Source organism: Cyanistes caeruleus, chromosome 25, assembly GCF_971803275.1.
Source record: "Cyanistes caeruleus chromosome 25, bCyaCae1.hap1.1, whole genome shotgun sequence".
Taxonomy (NCBI): Eukaryota; Metazoa; Chordata; class Aves; order Passeriformes; family Paridae; genus Cyanistes; species Cyanistes caeruleus.
Genome location: NC_141725.1, coordinates 2,893,858 through 2,912,997, shown reverse-complemented (window position 1 = coordinate 2,912,997; position 19,140 = coordinate 2,893,858). Strand labels below are relative to the sequence as shown.

Here is a 19,140-nt window from a genome sequence, read left to right as displayed (position 1 = left end):
GCAGGATGTGACCCATCGTGCCAGGATTGTGCTCCCCGGGGCCGGAAGCAGCGGCTGCAAACCGGGGAACGATGAGGTTCCTCCCCGCTCGGCCCCGCAATTGAGCTCGGGCTGTGTTGGGCTGCACCCCCTGGCTGGAGCCAGCCCCGCTTCCAGCTCGGGGAGCTCCACGCGTGGCTGCTCCGGGCTGGCTTTCACTCCCGGACTGTCACAACCCGCGGGGAACGGGCGGCTGCGAGCCCCGAGCTGCCGGGCAGGGACAGCGGGGAGCCGGTGGCCGGAGCCCCACGTGGGCCGGAGCGTCACGGGAGGCGGCGGCAGGAGGGGCAGGAAGGGCGCAGGAGGCGGGGGCAGCCGAGCCTTAAAAGTCCCCGCTGGGACGGGCTCGTTTCCGCGTCACCCCGGCGTCCTCATGGCCCCCGCGGTGCCGCTGGCCCTGCTGGCCCTGCTGGCCCTGCTGGCCCCGGGGCTCGCGGTGGCCCCCGGCTGTGATTTCCCTGCCCACCGCTGGTGCAGCTCGCGGGACGTCGCCGTCGCCTGCCAGGTCAGAGCCGCCGCTGCTGCCGGGGCTGGGGACAAGGGCAGCGCCACCCGGCAGCGGGGACGAGGGGACAGGGCTGGGACAGCGCCTGGAGCGAGCATCGCTGAGGCACAGGCTGTGCCATGGGATGCTGAGCCTCGGGTGCCACACGGGCACTACGGCAATCCCCGGCATCCCGGGGAACGGCTTTGGTCCAGCCGGACCCTGCCCGCCGCCCCTCCCGGCGCTTCTGCTCTTCGCCTCATTCTGCCCCAAGCAGTCACCGCCCTGTGAGCCCCACGGGGCTGCAGCTTCCCCCTGGCCATGCCCCCGCCCAGGCATGTCCTGGTCTAAATTTGTGTTCCCCTGAAATATTTTGGGGAAGTTGTGCTGGAAAGCCCCAGCGCTGGGTTCAGCCCCGCACAGGATCCTGCGGCAGCAGAAAGCTCCCGGCCGCTCTCACTTCCTCTAGCCCTGCACACACTCATCCTCCTTCTTCCCTGCATCCCTAGAGCTTTGCCCCATCCCCGCAGATAGGGGGATGGGGGGCTGCAGGCGTATCCCCCCCGTGTACCCCGAAAGCTCCCCGTGTGCAGGTGGAGAGCCGCTGTCCCAGCCTCCCGCACCCCGCGGCCGCGCCCGTGCAGCTCAGCCTCTACTACGAGAGCCTGTGCCCGGCGTGCCGCGACTTCCTGGCCACCAAGCTCTTCTCCACCTGGCTGCTGCTGCCCGAAGAGATGCTGAACATCACCCTGGTGCCCTACGGCAACGCCCAGGTAGGAGCCGGCCCTGCCGGGGCCGCGGGCGCTCGCCCGGTGCCGCCGGCCCCGCTCAGACCGGTTGGTCCCGCAGGAGAGGAACATCAGCGGGAAGTTGGAGTTCAAGTGCCAGCACGGCCCCGAGGAATGTTTGGGCAACATGATGGAGGTGACGGTCCCCGTTCCCACGGTGCTGGCACGGGGGGGGTCCGGTGGCCCCTCACCACCCGCCCTGTCCCCGTAGGCCTGCCTGATGCACGAGGCCAAGAACTTCAGCACCTACTTCCCCGTCATCTTCTGCCTGGAGTCGGGCAGCTCCGTCACCAAGAACCTGGAGGCTGTACGTCCCCCTCCCCGCCCCTCGTGCCCCACCTGGGGGCTGTCCCCGTCCCCTTGACAGCCCCCACGTCCCCTGTGCCCGGCAGTGCCTGCAGATCTACGCCCCAGAGCTGGACAGTGGCCGCGTGGCCGCCTGCGTGCAGGGGGACACGGGGGTGGCCCTGATGCACCACAACGCCCAAGTGACCGAGGCGCTGGACCCCCCGCACCAGTACGTGCCCTGGATCACCGTCAATGGGGTATGGCAGGGGGAAACTGGGGTGTCACCTGGGGCTGGGACACCGTGGGGACCCCCCTGACCAGCCCCGTGTCCCCCCACAGAAGCACACGGACGAGCTGCAGGCACAGGCAGAGGCTTCGCTGCTGGGGCTGGTTTGCCACCTCTACCAGGTGGGACAGGGCTCTGAGGGGACAGCAGGGCTTGGGGACACATCCCCATCCCTGCTGGGGCTCTAATGGCTTCTCTCTGGCAGGGGGAGAAGCCTGAAGCCTGTGGGGGCTCCAAGGCCCCGAAGTTCCCGTCTGGCTGCAGGCGCTGAGGGAAGTTCTGGGAGCACCAGGAGAGAGGCCAATAAAAAGAATATTTTTGTTGAAAACCTCCAGGATCTGGAGTGGGGAAGCAGGGAGGGGATGGTTTTGTCCTGCCACAGTGGGAAGGGGAGAGGGGCTGGGCACTGGGACAATGGGACTGCCCTCCAGACCTGGGAATTACCTGCTCCAAAGGTTCACAAAGAAAACCCTCAAAGATTCTCAGGGAACTCTGCTGAGCAGCTCCCTGAGGAGCAGAACATTTCCTCTCTCCAAGTCTTGGGAAGCAGCTCTGCTGTCCATCTTTCTTCTCTCCATCTTTTTCTTGGCACTGGGGCCAAGACCATCCCAGTTCCCACCAATCCTTCTCCATTCCCAGCCAGCAGGTTTAGGATGGAGCTTTCCTGGTGGCTCCCTGAGCACTTGGGACAAGAAGTTCTCTCCAGCAGACTTCAGGAGTTTCCCAGGCCTGCTTGTCCCAGCAAAAGGCCATTCCCAGCTGGGCTCTGGGAAACAAAATCTCCACAAGGACAAGGAATTCTTGATCCAGAGAATTCTCACTACCTGTAGAACAAGTCCTCAGTGCTGGGGTCCTGGCTGGGTGATGGGCACCAGAGCTCACACCTGCTTTGTTTTCCATCCCCCTCATCCTCAGCCAGAGGCTCCCAGCTGCAGGGACTGCCCTCAAACCTCTCCTCACACAAGGTGTGACCCCATCCCCTCACCAGCCCTGCCCACCTGAATCCTCCAGTCCAGCACTGCAGGCACGGGACTCATCCCACCCCATCCCAGCTCTGGCTCCACACCAAGGGCTCTTGCACTGGCAGACCCCTGAGAGCCACCTGTAGCCTCCCTTAACCCTTTCCCAGAGGAGCTGGGGGGCTGTGGGAGCAGGAGGGACACAGGAGCCCCCCACATTCCATCCTGAGAGATGCCAGAGAGCCTTGAGCAGCCAACAGCCAGGAGGAACCACGGTCCTGCCACCACAGCCATCACTCCTGTCTCTCTCAGGCTCAGCCAACCTGGGCCACCTGCCCAGTGTCCCCTCAGTGTCCCCACCACCCCAAGGACAGCAAGGGAGGCAGCTGCAAGCAGGGACCCTCCTTCCCTTTTAAAAAAACAGTAAAAAAGGAGGGAAAAAAAATCACAGCATCAACCAGAGAATGCCTGGAAACTTAATCTCTCTTTATTGCCCATTTCTCATCCAACACCTGGACCCCAAACCCAGCTCTGGGCCCTGAGCAAGCACAGTCCCAGCGGCACGAGCACAGCACGGCCCAGCTCCTGCTGCTGCTCAGCGTCTGCCTCGAGCATCATCCTCGCCCCAAAACTTCTGTCCCCTGCATCAGCTGCACTGCCACCGCCCGCAGCTCGCAGGGCCACAGAAAATTCTTCTGCTCGAGAGAAGAAGGGAAAAGAAAGGAAATAATAAACCCTAACCCTGAATCTGAAGGAGTCTCAGCGCCGGAGGACGAGGTCTCCTCTCCCGAAGGTGCCGCCGGAGCCCTCGGGGCCGTGGGGCAGGAGCAGGACCGGGTCCCACAGGCCGAGGGGCTCCCGGGGCGCTGCCGGGGCTCAGCTGCGAGGAGCGCTGGCCGCAGGGCAGAGCCCGCTGGCCCAGGGTGTCCAGGAGCCCTCGGCGCTGCCCCGGCCGCTCTCGGTGCCCAAGCCCAGCCCGAGCGGGTCCCAGCCCCAGCCGGGAAAGGCGCTGGAATTCCCAGCAGTGAAATCGCCGCCAGGCCAGGTCGGTGCCAGCAGGTCCTGCTTCAGGAGGAGGGACAGCGACCCCGAGGCATCATCATCCGACTCCGGAGAGCTGCCGGCCAGGGAAGCGCCGAGGCTGCGGGGGAAGCTCAGAGCCGCCCCCGGCCCCTTCCAGCCCGCCCGCTCCTCCTCGCCTTTCTTCTTCCCCCCCTTCCCGCACAGCCGCACCACCCTGACGCCGTGCCAGTCGCGGTGCCCGAGGCTCTCGAAGGCTCTGTGGGCGCTCTCCAGGCTCTCGTACTCCACCAGGGCACAGCAGCGGCTCAGCAGCTCGGGGAAGCGCCCCGAGTACCTGCGCACGTCCGCGGGCAGCTTGCGGCCCGGCCGCAGCAGGCGGATGGAGGCGATGGCTCCGAAGGGGCTGAACATCCTCGCGATGGTCTCCAGGAAGGTTTCCTGCAGCAGCAGCTCCTGCTGCCGCGGCTGCAGCTCCCAGGCCAGCAGCTTGCTGGGGGGGACGCTCAGCAGGTGCTCGGGGATGGGGAGCCGCCGCCGGACTTTGGTGCCCTCCTTGTTCACCTCCAGCAGCGCCGAGAACTTGAGGGCGTACAGGGTGAGGCGCCAGTCCCGGGTCAGGTATTTCACCTGTGCAGAGAGGGTGGAATCCCCATCGGGCTCCATCCCCCGCTCTCCACACCCTAAACCCACCCTTAGGGCAGGCTGGGACCTCATCCAGTGCCCCCACGGCAGTGTCCCCCGTCCCCACCACGGCAATGTCCCCCGACCCCCCCCACGGCAATGTCCCCCGACCCCCCCCACGGCAATGTCCCCCGTCCCCCCCACGGCAATGTCCCCCGTCCCCCCCCACGGCAGTGTCCCCCGTTCCCCCCCACGGCCGTGTCCCCCGTTCCCCCCCACGGCAGTGTCCCCCGACCCCCCCCACGGCAGTGTCCCCCGACCCCCCCCACGGCAGTGTCCCCCGACCCCCCCCACGGCAGTGTCCCCCGACCCCCCCCACGGCAGTGTCCCCCGACCCCCCCCACGGCAGTGTCCCCCGACCCCCCCCACGGCAGTGTCCCCCGACCCCCCCACGGCCATGTCCCCCGACCCCCCCCCACGGCAATGTCCCCCATTCCCCCCACGGCAATGTCCCCCATTCCCCCCACGGCAATGTCCCCCATTCCCCCCACGAGCAGCTTTGGGGTCTGCACAGTCCCCAGTGTCCCCCAGGCTCTGACAAGAACCACAATTTCCCCCTAAGCCACACCAGCAGCACTTCCCTGGGTTTTTTGGTGAAGGGATGAGCGCTTCCAAAGCAGTCCAGGGAAGGCACGGGTAGAGGTGAGCGCAGCCCTGGGGGTGTTTTGAGGGGTGTTCACCCTGCCTGGGAGCAGAGCCCAGCCCTGCATCACCCGACACGGCAGCCAGGACCCACCTTCTTGAAGGATGTCAGCAGCTTGATGCTGACAAAGCCCATCTTGTTCTTCTGCACGTGCTTGAGCAGGAAGGTGTCCTTGGCCAGGTTCTCGTCGGACAGGTAGAACTCCACCTGGGCCACGATCCTGCGCACCAGCTGCGGGTCTGGGGCCGAGCAGCTGCAGTCCAGCAGAGCCACCCCCAGCTCGCAGGAGCTCCTGGCACAGCACAGGGGACACGGGTGTCAGCTGGTCCCAGGCACCGTGGTGGGACAGCAGAGGCACCACGGCCACCAGGGCTGCCAGCAGCCTTGCCCTGGGCACAGGGAACAGCCCCGTGAGCCTCCCAGGAGAGCCAGGCTGAATCAAACACATCCCAGACATGGGATATGTCCCCTGAGGGTGAGCACACGCAAGGAGCAGGGCCCAGCTCCCCACGTACCCGCTGTAGCTCTCCACGATGTCCTCCTGGCCGAGCAGGGCAAGGGAGCAGCTCCGTGGAGGAGGGACAGGCTGTGCCAGGAGGGAATTCCTTGGTGCAGGCACCGGGGTGCTGCAGCTGGGCTGGGAACTGAGCCCCAAGGCTGCTGCAGAGCCTCGTGCAGACATTGTCCTTCACCTGGGACAGCAGAAGGACAGCCCTGGGACACCCTGGCCACAGCAGCCCTGGGACAGAGCCCAGCTCTGGGCTGCAGCCCCCAAACCCAGCCCAGGGGCACTGGGGGAGGTCATTGTTGGGTCCTTACCTGCTTGGTAGCACTGGAAGGGTGGAAGTTCTAAGTTCTAGCAGTACATCCCAGACACCCCAAGGCAGTAACTCCCAAATTCCCCTCAGCTCCAAACTAAGGCTCCCAAAGAACAAAGGCAAAAAAAAAAAAAAAAAAAAAAAAAAAGAAAAAAAAGAAGAAAAAAAAAGAAAGAAAAAGAAAGAAAAAGAAAATTAAAAAAAAAAGGAAAGAAAGAGAGAGAAAGCTCCTGGGGTGAGGGGGTGTGGGTTTATAAACACACCCTGAAGGAACTGCAGGGGTGGTTGTGGACCTGCCCCCAGACTGCCTGCTCCAGGTGAAACCTGTTTGTGGTTAAAGTGACCCAGCTGAGCCCTGGGTGAGCTGGGCTCCTCCTGCCTCAGCTGCAGAGCCAGGCCAGGGAGAGGCAGGGTAGGGCCAGCAGAACCTGTCCCCTCTGGTACCCGGGGCAGCCGTGAATTACAGCCACGAGCCCTCAGTCTGTGCCTCAGTGTCCCTGCCCTGTGCAGTGACAGCCACATGGAGGGGAGGGGTTCTGTCCAGGGACTCCTTGGAGCTCTCAGTGCTGCCAGAGCAGCAGGGAAAGGCCCTTCTCCCTGCAGAAACATCCCAGGCCAGGGAGGGAGCAGGGCTGGGGGACAGGAGGATCCCTGGCTCCTTGGGGAAGGGTCTGGAATGAAACATCCCCGTGGCCTGAGCCCCGTGCTGGGGAAGGTGAGGACACAGAGGGCTGGGGACACCAGGCTGGGGACAGTGCAGGGCAGGGGGAAACTGGAGCTGCCACTGAAGGCTGATGCTGGGAGCCCAGCTGAGCCTCTCCTGCCAGTGCAGGCTGATGCTCCTGTGCCCCGTGGCCACATGGACAGCCCGAGGGCTCCACTGGCACAAGAGGAGATGCTGTTTCAGACCCAATGATGGGAGAAGTTGCAAGCAAACAACAGAAGGTGGCTCTGGCCCCTGTTTTCAAATCTGTGTTTTTGTGTTGGTTCATTTTGAGAACTTCATCCCGTTTCTCTTCACAAGTCCCCCTGTCCCAGAGGTGTCCTAGATGTAGGTGCCTGTCCTGACACTGTGGGGACAATCCAGGAGTGCCACACCATGACCCTAAAGCCATCCCAGCCACGGGACACATTCCCGAGGGGACAAACGGGGTGAGGCTGGGGCTCATCCCACCCTCCCGTCCTGGCAGGATTGAAGCTCTCCAAGATGTCCCCAGACCAGCAGCACCTCCCAGGCTGGTGCCACTGCAGTGTCTCCTGCCCCTTGGGCTGCTCCCAAGGAATTCCTGGGCTGTGCCACCCTGCCCAGCTCCAAGGTTCTGGGATGAGCCCCAGGGACTGGCAGTGTCCAGCTGCTTCTGGAATGTTGTCCCCCTCTGATTTCCCTGGGCTTGCTGTCAACCCTGGCCACCTGCCCTTCTCCTGCCACCTCCTGGTGCTCTCTGCTGGTTGGGAAGAGGTGGAATACAAAATGCTGGGATGCTTGTGCTGAAATCCCTGCGGGATTTGCCCATCTGGGAGGGGTGATGGAGCCAGAGGCAGGCTGGGGGTGGGGGTGTAGGTACTAACAGGAGGATTTGGAGCTGTGTTTGCTTTCTGCTTACAGGCAGATTTTCTCAGGGTTAGGAGGTGCTGCCCAGCTCCCCTGGGGGAAGTAATCTCCTGCTTACAGACTCGAGATTCCCAATGGAAGAGGCTCTGTCTGGTCCAGCCAGACTGGGCTTAATCCAGAGGGAGAGTGAAGCAAAGGCCAGAGGCTGAACCTTCCTGAGGGGTCAGAGCAGGAATGCCCCAGCACTTGTCACATCCCTTCCCATCCTCACTGCTCCCATCCTCTCAATTAGTCTGGAGGCTTAATTAGAAAATCCTCCTGTGGCCCTGTGTCTGATCCATCAGCCTCTCCTCCCCTCTGAGGCTGTGACACACCAGCTGCTGCTCCAGGGGGAATCTGCCCTCCTGCAGACCCCGGATCCCTGCCCCACACTGCTTTAATTACCCTGCCCTGGGCAGCTCCTGCATCCCCCCGAGGCTGCTGCAGCATCTCCAGGCACCTCTCAGGCCTCACAGAAGAAATGGGACCACGACACTCCTTGTGCAGGCCTGAGCATGGATACATGTTTATTGCTGTTCAGGTTTAGCTGGGAATTGTGTGCAGGGGGGTTTGGGTGCTTCTCCAGCCTCCTCACACGCTGCTGCAGAGCTCCAGAGCATCTCCTTTGCACACTGGCTTCCCTCAGAGGAAGAGCTGAACTTCCTGTGGCCCTCAGTGGGAGCAGGGCAGTGAAGATTTGGTTGCTCAGTTGTTTTTTCAGACTCTCTTATCTCATCAGCAGGACCCCAAGTGTGGACTCTGACCCGGGGAGTTTTCATGGTTATGTACATTTAAATCTGCCTCTCTCACTCTCTCCCTTCCATGGGAGACATTTACACACAAACATCACCCTGGCACAGCAGCGTGGGACAGAGGGAAGGTGTGCCACTGCACACACTCTCCTTTCACTTGCCATTAGGAACATTTGGAAGTGTCACAGCTGCCTTAGTGCCACTGGGAATGAGAAAATCAGAGATTAGGACAGAATATTCTCTGCTAGGCAAATGTGCACGAGACCCCTGGAAAAGCTCACACCAAACACTGCATCATTAGAAACCATAATAATAAAAGCTATTTATGACACGGCCTTTATTCACAGAGAGATTTGCCCCAGGGCTTTGTTTTTGCAGTTTAGCTTGATGACAGATCCCCCACTCTGCCCTATAGCCCACAGCACCCCAGTGCAGTCCACAGCATCCCAGGGCAATCCATGTCAGCACAGACCCCCTGGGACATGGGAAAGGGGGACAAACCCTGCTGAGCTCCCCCAGCTCAGCCCCACGGGAGCCTCCCCTGCACTGCCACCGCAGGAACAGGCAAAGGGATCCAGACAGGGAAATGCCACTGGAGAGCTGAACCCCCCGGTCTGTGCCAGCCCCTCCCTACCTGGGTGGGCTGCTGGGCCAGTCTGAGCAGTGCTGGGCCAGTCTGAGCTGTGCTGGGCCAGTCTGAGCAGTGCTGGGCCAGTCTGAGCTGAGCTGGGCCAGTCAGAGCTGTGCTGGGCCAGTCTGAGCAGTGCTGGGCCAGTCTGAGCTGTGCTGGGCCAGTCACAGCTGTGCTGGGCCAGTCTGAGCTGAGCTGGGCCAGTCTGAGCTGAGCTGGGCCAGTCTGAGCAGTTCTGGGCCAGTCTGAGCAGTTCTGGGCCAGTCTGAGCTGTGCTGGGCCAGTCTGAGCTGAGCTGGGCCAGTCTGAGCTGAGCTGGGCCAGTCTGAGCAGTGCTGGGCCAGTCTGAGCAGGGGAAATGGGAACAAGGCCCACCCTAAGGCACTGTGGTCACACACCCTTCCCCCTGCTCCGTCTGGGCAGGACATGGAGTGGGAATTTTACAAACCCCAGGATGTGGGACCAGTTCCTGTCTGCCTGGGCACTGTGGAGGATGGGGATTGCCATGGGACTGCCATGGGATTGCCATGGGATTGCCATGGGATTGCCATGGGATTGCCATGGGACTGCCATGGGATTGCCATGGGATTGCCATGGGATTGCCATGGGATTGCCATGGGATTGCCATGGGACTGCCATGGGACTGCCATGGGATTGCCATGGGATTGCCATGGGATTGCCATGGGACTGCCATGGGACTGCCATGGGATTGCCATGGGATTGCCATGGGATTGCCATGGGATTGCCATGGGATTGCCATGGGACTGCCATGGGACTGCCATGGGACTCCATGGGACTGCCATGGGATTGCCATGGGATTGCCATGGGACTCCATGGGACTGCCATGGGACTGCCATGGGACTGCCATGGGATTGCCATGGGATTGCCATGGGATTGCCATGGGACTGCCATGGGATTGCCCCCAGGCACGGGGGACAATGAACAGGTTCTGCCTCCAGCTGTCACTGCCTCGGAGTCCTTTGGTATCTTGAGTCGGCCCGACGGCGTCCCAGGAGCATTGGGGTGAAGTGCTGAGCTGGGCAGACACGGGAGCAGGTGGGAATGCTCATCCCATAGTCCCAGAGCACGGCTGTGCCCTCTGGGATGTGCGGCCTGGAGCCTCTCCCCAGGGACAGGAGACACCAATGGCCCCGCGCTCCCTGGGACACGGAGAGATTTGGCAAAGCCAGAGCTGGGACAGCTTGTCTGGAAAGGCTGGAGGAGAAGGGCCGGGGATTTTTCCTTCTTCTTGGGCACTGATTGGTTCAAGTTTGTATCACAGTGAAGTCTGAGACGTGGGGAAGGAACCCAAAGCACCTTCCCTGTCGGAGAAGCCTCGTGTGTGCGCCTCGCTCCGTCCGCAGAGCGAGCACAGCTTCTCCCAGCCAGGCACATCCCACCTGCTGCTGGCCACACAGCTTCCATCCTTCCATCCCTTGGGAGCAGATGCAGCTTCTCCCAGCCAGGCACATCCCACCTGCTGCTGGCCACACAGCTTCCATCCTTCCATCCCTTGGGAGCAGATGCAGCTTCTCCCTCCACTCTGGGGGGACACTGGCGGCCAAACCAGCCCCGTCCCAGCGCCTGCCCCGGCTCAGCCCATCCTCACACACAAGTAAACATAAAGAGAAACTAAGAGGCACTATAATAACGCAGATCCGGGGCGGCTCAGGCTCCGGATGGCTGTCCCGGTGTCAGATGTCCTGCAGGGAGTGGCCGGGCTCGCTGCGCTCCCGTTTCACCAGCGGCTCCCCCAGCGCCCGCTCCGGCTCCGCCTCGGTGCCCAGCTCGCCGATGTCATCTGCAAAGGACCCGGCTCAGAGCAGGAGCCACCCCGAGCTGCTGCCCAGCACGGCCGGCTGCGGGAGCCAGCACCGGGATCCCCCTCCCGCAGCGATCCCACCCTGCCCCGAGAGCCCCCGGCAGGGACGGCAGGTACCTTTGTCCAGCAGTGTCGGGGACAGGGATGTGAGGTCACCAAACTGAAAGGAAAAGGAGTCGGGGGTCAATCTGGGGGAGCCAAGGTGCCAGAGCAAACAATTCCCATCACCCGTGAGCATCAGTGCTGGTGGTGGAGAGCAGAAGCCAAAACCAACCACAGGTTTTTGGGGAAAAGCCTTTTGTTGCCATTCACGCGTCTGGGCAAACACCACACACACCAATCCAGGGCAGGATTTAGCTCTGGAATGAAGGGAGAAATTTTTCCACCTCCCAAGTGATGACCAAGTGCTACCACAGGCAAAAGTGGTGCCTTTTCTCCAGCTCTTTCCACCTCCCAGGCATTTGCCCTCTCCTCTCCACCCTGAGCTCTCTGCAAAGCCTTTGCAGGGCTGGCAGGGTTTGGCCAGCGTGGTGCCAAGCAGAACCAGAGAGCTCCTTGGCTCTGCAGATGTGCTGTCCCCTCTCAGTGACACCAAACTGCTGCAACAACAACGCTGGAAAGCCATGGAAAGCTGGGCAGCAGCAGGAGCTGAGGAGAGGGAATGGCAAAGTTCAGTGGGAATGGAAAGACACGATTCATTCTCTGCTGGGAAGAATCAGCCTCCTCCTGGAGAGCAGGAATATTGCAAGGGTTTAATGAAGGGAAAGCCTCAGGGATGAGAGCCTCCCCCAGCTGGCTTTTGCTGGGAGCCAGTCTCTGCCTTTCACGTTCCTTAAATATCAATAAAGGCAGAGGTTTTGCAGGGAATAGTGGGAACTCAGCACTGCAGTAGGAGCAGCCTGGGAGGGGGAGGGAAGGCAGAACCAACAGGCTTTGGTTGGCCTGGCTCCCTACATGAGCTCTGTGGAAGCTTCGAGGAGCAAATGAGATCAGTTCTGAGCACACGGGCTCAGTTTTGAACTCACAGTAGTTTCAATATTGCTGTCACAGGCTCATCTGGGGTTTTTAACTGTATTTCAGAGGGAAAAACACGTGGACGTGGCTTCAGCTAGGCAGGACAGGACCTGCCTGCAAGCCAGGTACCAGATTTAATGATTGGTGAACAAAAAAAAACAACCCTAAACCTTCACGAACAGCCCAGACAGCCCCATCATCCTTTTCTTCATCTCAAAAACAGAGAGAGTGGCTGACTGTGCATGTAATGCTGGAGCTTCTAAAGGCCTGGAGAAGTTCATCTGCTGAAAGCATCTTTTGGGCCATTTTTGCTCAGTTTATATGAACTTTACCCTGTCAGGAATCCCAAAGCCAGGGCTGGCAGTCACAGGTGCTGCAGAAAAGTTGGGAGATCCTTCCCCTCCCTCCTCCACACCTCCAAAGCCCAAATGATGCTCAACCACCCCAAACCCCAAACCCACCAGCTCAGAGAAGATCCTCCAGGAGCTCTCCTTGTGCCAGGCACTCAAAACAACTCAGCAAATAATTTTTATTGTAAAACGAGCCGAGGGCACGGTGTGGTTTTTGAACCAACGGTGTCTCTTGAGGAGCTGCTTATTTTGGGTTGGTTTGTAGGGAATAAAGGATTCTCACCTCTCCCATGACTGCAATTGGGGTCTCCCCCGTGGCCTGGGCCACACGATGCTCCACCAGGTAGAACATGTACTCGTCGTAGAGCAGGCGGATCAGGTGGAAGGAGCCAAAGCTGGCGGCGCTGCGCAGGGTGAGGTCACGGATCACCATGGAGCTGGAACACGGACAGGAAGCAGAAATTTTGGGTTGAGTTTTACACCTGTGCCATGGCTGATGTGAATTCTGGACCCTAGGGGTACTATGGGACCCAACACTGTGTCTGCTTCTGACCCACAAGTATCAAAACACGTTAAGAAATCAGTTTATGGAGCATCCTATCCCCATCCTGAAAGGATACCAGAACCACAATTAACCAGAGTTTCATGGGAATAAAGAACTTGGCCTTGGCTTTTCAAGGAGCTCTTTCCATGCCCCAAGCCTGACACAGAAATACCCCCAAAATAAGGAAAATGTACCTGTAGAAGGACCACTTCAACAGGAACTGCCTGGCTGCCTTGGGGAAGCTGGGGCTGCCCTCGTGATGCTTCAGCACTTGAGTGACAACATTGTCCAGCCAGCTGGCCCACTGATCCAGAGAGCTCTGCTGCTGCAAAGTCAGCTTGAAATCCTGCTCCAGCTTCTGCACCATGCCCTCCTCACACTGGCACACCCACGAGGCCTGCTCCTGCTCGGGAGGAAGGGCTCACAGTTACTCATTCCCTACTCCTGCTCGGGAGGAAGGGCTCACAGTTACTCATTCCCTGCTCCTGCTCGGGAGGAAGGGCTCACAGTTACTCATTCCCTGCTCCTGCTCGGGAGGAAGGGCTCACAGTTACTCATTCCAGGCTTGCACAGTGCTGTATCCCAACCCAGGAATTAATTTCTAGCAGGCAAGGGCTGCACACCAGCTCTGTTTCATGGCCCCTCTGATCTGTCTGGACCACAGTAATTTTAGAACTACATCATTGTTGGTAGCGCTTTATTCTTCACTGGAAAAGCGGTAAAGCATTGGAATGGGGTGCCCAGGGAAGTGGTGGGGCCACCACTCCTGGCAGTGTTCAAAAAATGAGTGGGGGCCATGGTTTACTGGGCATGGTGGGGTTCTGGATGGTCCTGGAGGTCCTTTCCAGCCTTAATGATCTCTGAGTTTCACAGAAGCTCCTTTTCCACTGCTCACAGTGAGGTGGAAGATTTACGCGGCAAAGTAACACCAAACCCATTGCCTTGTTCATTCAGCTGGGTTCCAGCACTGGTAACCAAGCACTGGTTTCAGGCAGAGAACCTGGCTGTGGAGCCCCTCTGGTGGGGCAGGAGAGGAGGAGAGGAGCCCGTGGGTTACCTGCACGTTGGCGAAGTCCACGCGGTTGAGGTCGCTGAGCATCTGGTTGATCTGGGACGTGTTCTGCAGCACGGCGCGCGCCGCCTGCGCCAGGTGGTTGAGGGACGTGTACCTGCGCAGGGTCTGGGCAAAGGCACTCACCACCCCCACCTGCAACACAGCAGTGGGGCTGCAGGGCATGCTCTGCTCCCTGGCCAGCCCCACATGCACCAGCACGGGCAGCGCTGCAGCCACCGGCCCTGCAAGCGTTCGAAACACGCTTGGGACGCGCTTCAGCGGTGGCCTGGGCGGTCCTGGGGGAGTGGTCGGACTCAAATCATCTTAAAGGTCATTCCCAACCTAATCCTCGTGCCAGGCACTCGGAATAACTCGGTCAACCCTTGGGCACAGGTGGTTGTAAAACATGTTGAGGGCGCAGCGTGGTTGGTGAAGCAGCAGTGTCACTTTGGGTGCTGCTCGGTTTGGGCTGGTTTGGAGGGAATAAAGGGTTCTGACCTCTCCCATGACATCTCCCTGGTTGTCTGGGCCACACAATGCTCCACCAGGTACAACATACACTCATCATAAAGCAGTGGAAGGACCCAATCCTAAATAATTCTATCGTTTCATTATTTATTTTCTTTAAGTTATCAGGTTTTCATGCTCTGCTTCCAGCAGAGACCAGCAGGGTGGGAAGAGGCAGCAAGAATCCCTGGCTTTAGGAGAACAGGAGCCTTGGGGCAATGCCACTCACTCCTGTGCTTTCCAGGAGGACATTCCAAGGCTGAGATAACAGGGAATGGGCCCTGGAGCACTCCAGAGCTCCAGGAGCGTTTGGACAGCGCTCTCAGGGATGCTCAGGGTGGGATTGCTGGGGGGTCTGGGCAGGGCCAGGGGCTGGTGATGACCCCTGTGGGTCCCTTCCCACTCAGGACATTCTGTGGCTCTGTGATTTTCTCCCACAAAGCTTTATCTGCAATTTCAGGACACAGGAACGACTCCACCATCAGCTTCTGGTACAAAGGAATTTCCCCACCTGTCCTCCCACTCCCGGCTGGTTTTGGCTCAGAATCAATCATTACACCGTGCCAGGTGGCCAAACCCCAGCAGGAATTTCCAATCCCTGTGGAAAACTGCAAGATGGAGACACACTCTGGGCCCACCTCTGCTCACCTTGGTCTGCACAACCTGCGGGGGGAATTCACTCATGGCATTCATCAGCCACCCTTCCAGACTCTTGGCAAAGTTCCGGATCGCCTGGGTCAGCGTGCCTGCAAAAGAAGGCTGCACAGTCAGAAAGGCTGATCTGTAGCATTTTTGGGCACCACTTTCTAGCTTAGGACTGTTGGGATAGCCCAGCCCGTGGTCTGGCTAGCTGAGATGTCAACTCAGCACCAAGGAAATCAGCAGGGTTGATGCACTCAAATTATTCTTTGATGTTATTACTCAAATTCTTATTGTTCATTTTCTTTTTCATTTTTCTTTTTAATTTTTTCTTATTCTTACTCTTTCTCTTATCATTACTTTTATGACAAATGGACTTAATGATCTTAGAGGTATTTTCCAACCTAAATATTTCTATGGTTTTTTTTTATTATTCTTACTTTCTTTTGTCCTTTTCTTATTCATGACTCTTCTGAGCATTTTCCAAGCATTGAAATTTGCTCTCCAAAGACACCCTTGTGTCCCAGCTTGTGACAGCCCTCAGAGGGACATTTGGGAATCCAAATCTGAGAGAAAACCCTCAATATCCCATCATTCATCTCCCAAAAAATCCAAACTCCTAATTTCCAGGAGTGCAGTCAGGGACAGGACCTGTTCAAACCCAAGGAACCACATCCCAAAGAGCTCCCATATTCAAACTTTTTGTCTGACTCCTGGCCAAAATCAGATGTGATATGCAACACCCCACATTTAAAAGGGAGAGGAATTCCCAGGGGGTGAAATGCTGCAGGGGGAACCCTGCTCTTGCCACTACATTTGAGACAAACACCTCCAAGTGGGTTTTTACAGTGGAGATTTTTGTGGTAGCCAGAGTGAGATGGGACTCAGGTCCCTGGTGGGGCTGTGGGTACTCACTGGGCACCGGCCTGAGCACGTCAGGGATGAGGATCTCCACCAGGGCCTGGTACAGGATGTGGTCACAGCTCCTCATCCACTTGAGGATGGGCTCGTACTTGCACAGGGTGATCAGTTTGTCCTTTGGGAGGGTCCCTTCGGGTTCCTCTTCACTGCAGGAGAAGGAGGGGGAAGGAGACAGAGTTAGCAGCAGGTTTGCATTCAGTGCTTTCCCCTTCCCTCTGCATTGCTAACTCAGATTTTCAGCAGAAGAAAGATGCTTGTGTGCCTTGCAAAAGGAAATGTTTGACTGCTCGTGCAGGTTTTGTCCCCACCAGCACCTCCCTGTCCTTGGGGCCAGAGCTCAGAGCAGTTTTCCCTCAAATCCACAGTCTTGGTGCTTGGCCTGCCTTCCCCTCTTCCCTTTTTAACTTCAGTGCCTCTCACACCCCCTGCTCGTGTGGGAACTGAGCTCCAGCACAGTCACTGCAGCCAGCAAAGGCTCAGCTGGCTCCTCCTCACAGCCCCAGCTCTTCCCAAAACCTTCCCACCTCTCTCCTCTGCTCTCACCCTCCTGAGCCCCAGCCCTGGGGACAAAAACCTTGCAGCCAGTGTAGGGACAGATTAGCTAATATTGAGATGTTTTCAAGGTGTTTAACACCTCCAAACGCTGAATGTTTTCAGAGGAAGGAGACTGAATGTTTGGATTGAATTTGTGGATGTATAAAGGCACAAGAAAGATCTGAAACCTGAGTGCACTGCCAGAGCATCACAGCAGAGCAGCTCACCCACACGTTATGCTGGGAACTGGGAATTTGGAAGGGTCTTTCCCCATGCATTGCATCAAAATCAGTAAAGCCAAGCCTTGCACATGCTCTAAAGGGGAGCTTTGAGCCTCAGCCTACAGAATTTTAGTGCTGAGCTCCATGGGCATAACTCCTGGAGAATCCCACAAGGAAAAACAGGTCATGAAACCTGTGAAGTGCATCCATGTTCTGCATCTTCTCACACTTTCAGAGTGCTACTTCCTAATATTTGGGGTTTATATTTATATGTTTATATAAACAAGGGGCAGGAGTGTGTCATTTACCTCTCTGGGTTGCTGGCAGGGGTGGGAGAAGTGGGAGAGCCCTGCAGAAAAGCTGCCTCCAGATTCCCCTGTGTACCTACAAACAGCTCCTGGGGTGTTGCAATCTGCCTGGGAGCTGTTCCCTCAAGAAAATGAAATTTTTAAACCAAGCAAACACAGCTGCAGTGATTTCTTGCAGGAAAATATCCCCTGGGCAACATCTACAGGGCCATATTCTATAGATTTTTGAGGGATTTTTGTCTATTACTCAATGTTTTACCATTTTTCTTCTGAATTGAAAACCTTTGTCTTTATAGCATCAGTAAGAGTGGACAGATTTGTGACAGAAATTTTAAGAAGAAACCTTCACTTTTTCAATTTTCACTCTTTTCACTTATTTCCATTTCCCCTGGCAGCAGCTCCCAGTGCATAAAGGATGAGGAAGAGGCACAGCAACGAGCCAGGCAGGAGTGAGAAGATTAAAAGCAGCTTGGTTTGCAATGGTCTGCCTCAAAACATGAGGCACTGACAGGTCTGGGCAGCCAGGCAAGGCAGAGAGTCAGTCTGGATATCCCTAAAACCTCAGAGAATCCCTAAAATAGGAGCCAGAGGATGGCACTGATTCCTGGCAGGGCATCACCAGCCTCTGAGCCCTTGGGAGAGCAGGATCCCCTTCTTTGCTGCAGGAGGTGCAAGGGACATGGATGTCCAGCCTCAGGATGAGAGGAAACGGCCCCAAATCTCCCCAGGGGAGGGTTTAGATTTGATATGAGGGAAAATTTCTTCACTGAAAGAGTGGTCAGGTATTGGACCAGGCTGTGCAGGACAGTGGTGGTGTCACCATCCCTGGAAGAGTCTAAAAATGTGTGGATGTGGCATTTGGGGCCGTGGTTGTGTGGTGACCGTGGCAGTGCTGGGCTGATGGATGGACTCGATGATCTTGGAGGGCTTTTCCAACCTCAGTGACCCCACAGCTCTCTAATCAGAGCAGACACTGAGCTCTGAAATTTGCTTTCCAATATTAAACACTTCCAATGCTCTTTGTCACGGCTCTGCAGGGCAGAAAATCCTCCCAAACCCTCCAAATCACTCAAAAATCCTAAAAACACCTCATGCACCTTCAAAAGAGATCTGCAGGCAGTGGAGAGGGAAGGCTGGGGAGTACCTGGAAGGCAGAGCAGTGGGGCCATCACTAGGGGGTGCCTTGGGACTCCAGAAGGATTGCCACAGCTTCTCGATGTAGTGAAACTGGAGGTGCATCACGACATCCAGAGTGGCCTGACAGCAGAGAACACCAGGGGCTCAGCGCTCAGCTCGAGTGCTGCCACTCACAGGAAATAATTTACATGAAAAACAACGGAATTGGCGCTGTTTTAGTAACCAACTGAACATGAAACAGGTCACACAGTGAAAAAAAAAAAAAAAAAATCGATATTTGTGTTGTAATTCCTGGCAAATGAAGCATTCCTGATTATATTGCAGTTTTTCCTAAGAGTGGGATATGAGCTGGCCACGTGAGTGATGCCCCACGTCAGGCAATAAATCAATTTCAATAATAATAATAATAAATCAACAAATAATCACCAAAGAATATTGCAAACAAGCACCTCACAGTGTCTCCTGTAGAGAACCTGCAGAGTTTTCACGTCATTCAAGGTGAAACCTTCTTGTAAGAGGACGTTACCGAGATCAGGGGCTGGGAACTCGGGAAAGACATGGGTTACATCTGGGAAAAGAAATTGGGAAAGATGGAGAGGGTTAGCAAAGCCCAGAGTACAGGTGAGCACAAGGTGCTGCTCTCACTGGAGGCTCTTTTATGTTCCAGCTGGGATGAGACAGGAAAAGTGAGATAATTTAGTCCTTTCCCTGATTTGTGCTGTTAAACTGAGAAAAAACAACCACAGCCCAATGGATTCAGTGGGGGGGGAAGTAAAATGTTTCCTTTCTGTTTGTAATAAAAGAAACAAGAAAACATTATCCTCATCTACCATCCATTTGAATTTCCCTGAAGCCTGGAAAGTGTCTCTCTGGCATTTAAGGGGAACAGAATTGGGCAGCAGAGGTGTCAGGAGCTGGGATTTGTGATGGAGACACAGCTCCAGAGGGTCTGTTCCACAAGGAGAAGGTCAACAGGGATCATCTCCACTCAGATCCTCACTGCAGCCTTTGCAAGGAAGGGAATCTCTGTCCCCTCTCTGGCCAGGACCTCCACTCTTCCATGGAATTTAGATAAAACCAGATGGATTAAAAACATACCATGAGGG

At 57.3% G+C, this 19,140-nt stretch overlaps 3 protein-coding genes across 52 annotated transcripts in view; 1 reads left to right on the top strand and 2 right to left on the bottom strand.

The window, feature by feature from the left end:
- The first annotated feature begins 326 nt into the window (after positions 1-326).
- IFI30 (IFI30 lysosomal thiol reductase) lies at positions 327-2,213 on the top strand. The gene is made up of 7 exons (XM_086862745.1): positions 327-544; positions 1,117-1,296; positions 1,373-1,447; positions 1,523-1,618; positions 1,704-1,856; positions 1,939-2,007; positions 2,091-2,213. The coding sequence occupies exons 1-7, from the start codon at positions 413-415 to the stop codon at positions 2,154-2,156; spliced, it is 771 nt and encodes a 256-aa protein (XP_086718871.1). The 5' UTR covers positions 327-412; the 3' UTR covers positions 2,157-2,213.
- A 1,096-nt stretch (positions 2,214-3,309) lies between these two features.
- On the bottom strand, positions 3,310-6,240 carry LOC111940357 (la-related protein 6-like). The gene is made up of 4 exons (XM_023943016.2): positions 6,011-6,240; positions 5,707-5,883; positions 5,285-5,483; positions 3,310-4,494 (listed from the first exon to the last, which is right to left on the bottom strand). Exons 2-4 carry the CDS (start codon positions 5,871-5,873, stop codon positions 3,721-3,723), a joined length of 1,140 nt encoding a protein of 379 aa, XP_023798784.2. The 5' UTR covers positions 5,874-5,883; positions 6,011-6,240; the 3' UTR covers positions 3,310-3,720.
- Positions 6,241-8,102: 1,862 nt separating this feature from the next.
- LOC111940430 (DNA-binding protein RFX2) overlaps positions 8,103-19,140 on the bottom strand; it is a 65,815-nt gene continuing 54,777 nt past the window's right edge. For 12 of the 50 annotated variants that reach the window (XM_086862722.1, XM_086862700.1, XM_086862711.1 and 9 more), the window contains 11 exons: positions 18,484-18,602; positions 18,042-18,154; positions 15,829-15,980; positions 14,923-15,020; positions 13,771-13,920; positions 12,908-13,116; positions 12,453-12,606; positions 10,923-10,965; positions 9,890-10,784; positions 9,235-9,769; positions 8,103-9,118 (listed from right to left, as the gene is read on the bottom strand). In XM_086862722.1, coding sequence (XP_086718848.1) covers positions 10,678-10,784; positions 10,923-10,965; positions 12,453-12,606; positions 12,908-13,116; positions 13,771-13,920; positions 14,923-15,020; positions 15,829-15,980; positions 18,042-18,154; positions 18,484-18,602 — 1,145 coding nt within the window. In that variant the 3' untranslated portion in view covers positions 8,103-9,118; positions 9,235-9,769; positions 9,890-10,677. Of the gene's footprint in view, positions 10,785-10,922; positions 10,966-12,452; positions 12,607-12,907; positions 13,117-13,770; positions 13,921-14,922; positions 15,021-15,828; positions 15,981-18,041; positions 18,155-18,483; positions 18,603-19,140 lie in introns of all 50 variants that reach the window. The other 38 variants (XM_086862715.1, XM_086862692.1, XM_086862705.1 and 35 more) reach the window with 5 other exon arrangements.

What these genes read in the sequence shown, in the direction of transcription:
- LOC111940357 (XM_023943016.2), bottom strand. Translation starts at nt 5,873, where the DNA reads ATGTCTGCACGAGGCTCTGCAGCAGCCTTGGGGCTCAGTTCCCAGCCC. An exon ending in ATCGTGGAGAGCTACAGCGG is followed by an intron (nt 5,484 to 5,706) that starts GTACGTGGGGAG and finishes GTGCTGTGCCAG; the next exon opens with GAGCTCCTGCGAGCTGGGGG. An exon ending in TGCTGACATCCTTCAAGAAG is followed by an intron (nt 4,495 to 5,284) that starts GTGGGTCCTGGC and finishes CTCTCTGCACAG; the next exon opens with GTGAAATACCTGACCCGGGA.
- IFI30 (XM_086862745.1), top strand. Translation starts at nt 413, where the DNA reads ATGGCCCCCGCGGTGCCGCTGGCCCTGCTGGCCCTGCTGGCCCTGCTG. An exon ending in ACGTCGCCGTCGCCTGCCAG is followed by an intron (nt 545 to 1,116) that starts GTCAGAGCCGCC and finishes CCCCGTGTGCAG; the next exon opens with GTGGAGAGCCGCTGTCCCAG. An exon ending in TCACCAAGAACCTGGAGGCT is followed by an intron (nt 1,619 to 1,703) that starts GTACGTCCCCCT and finishes TGTGCCCGGCAG; the next exon opens with TGCCTGCAGATCTACGCCCC.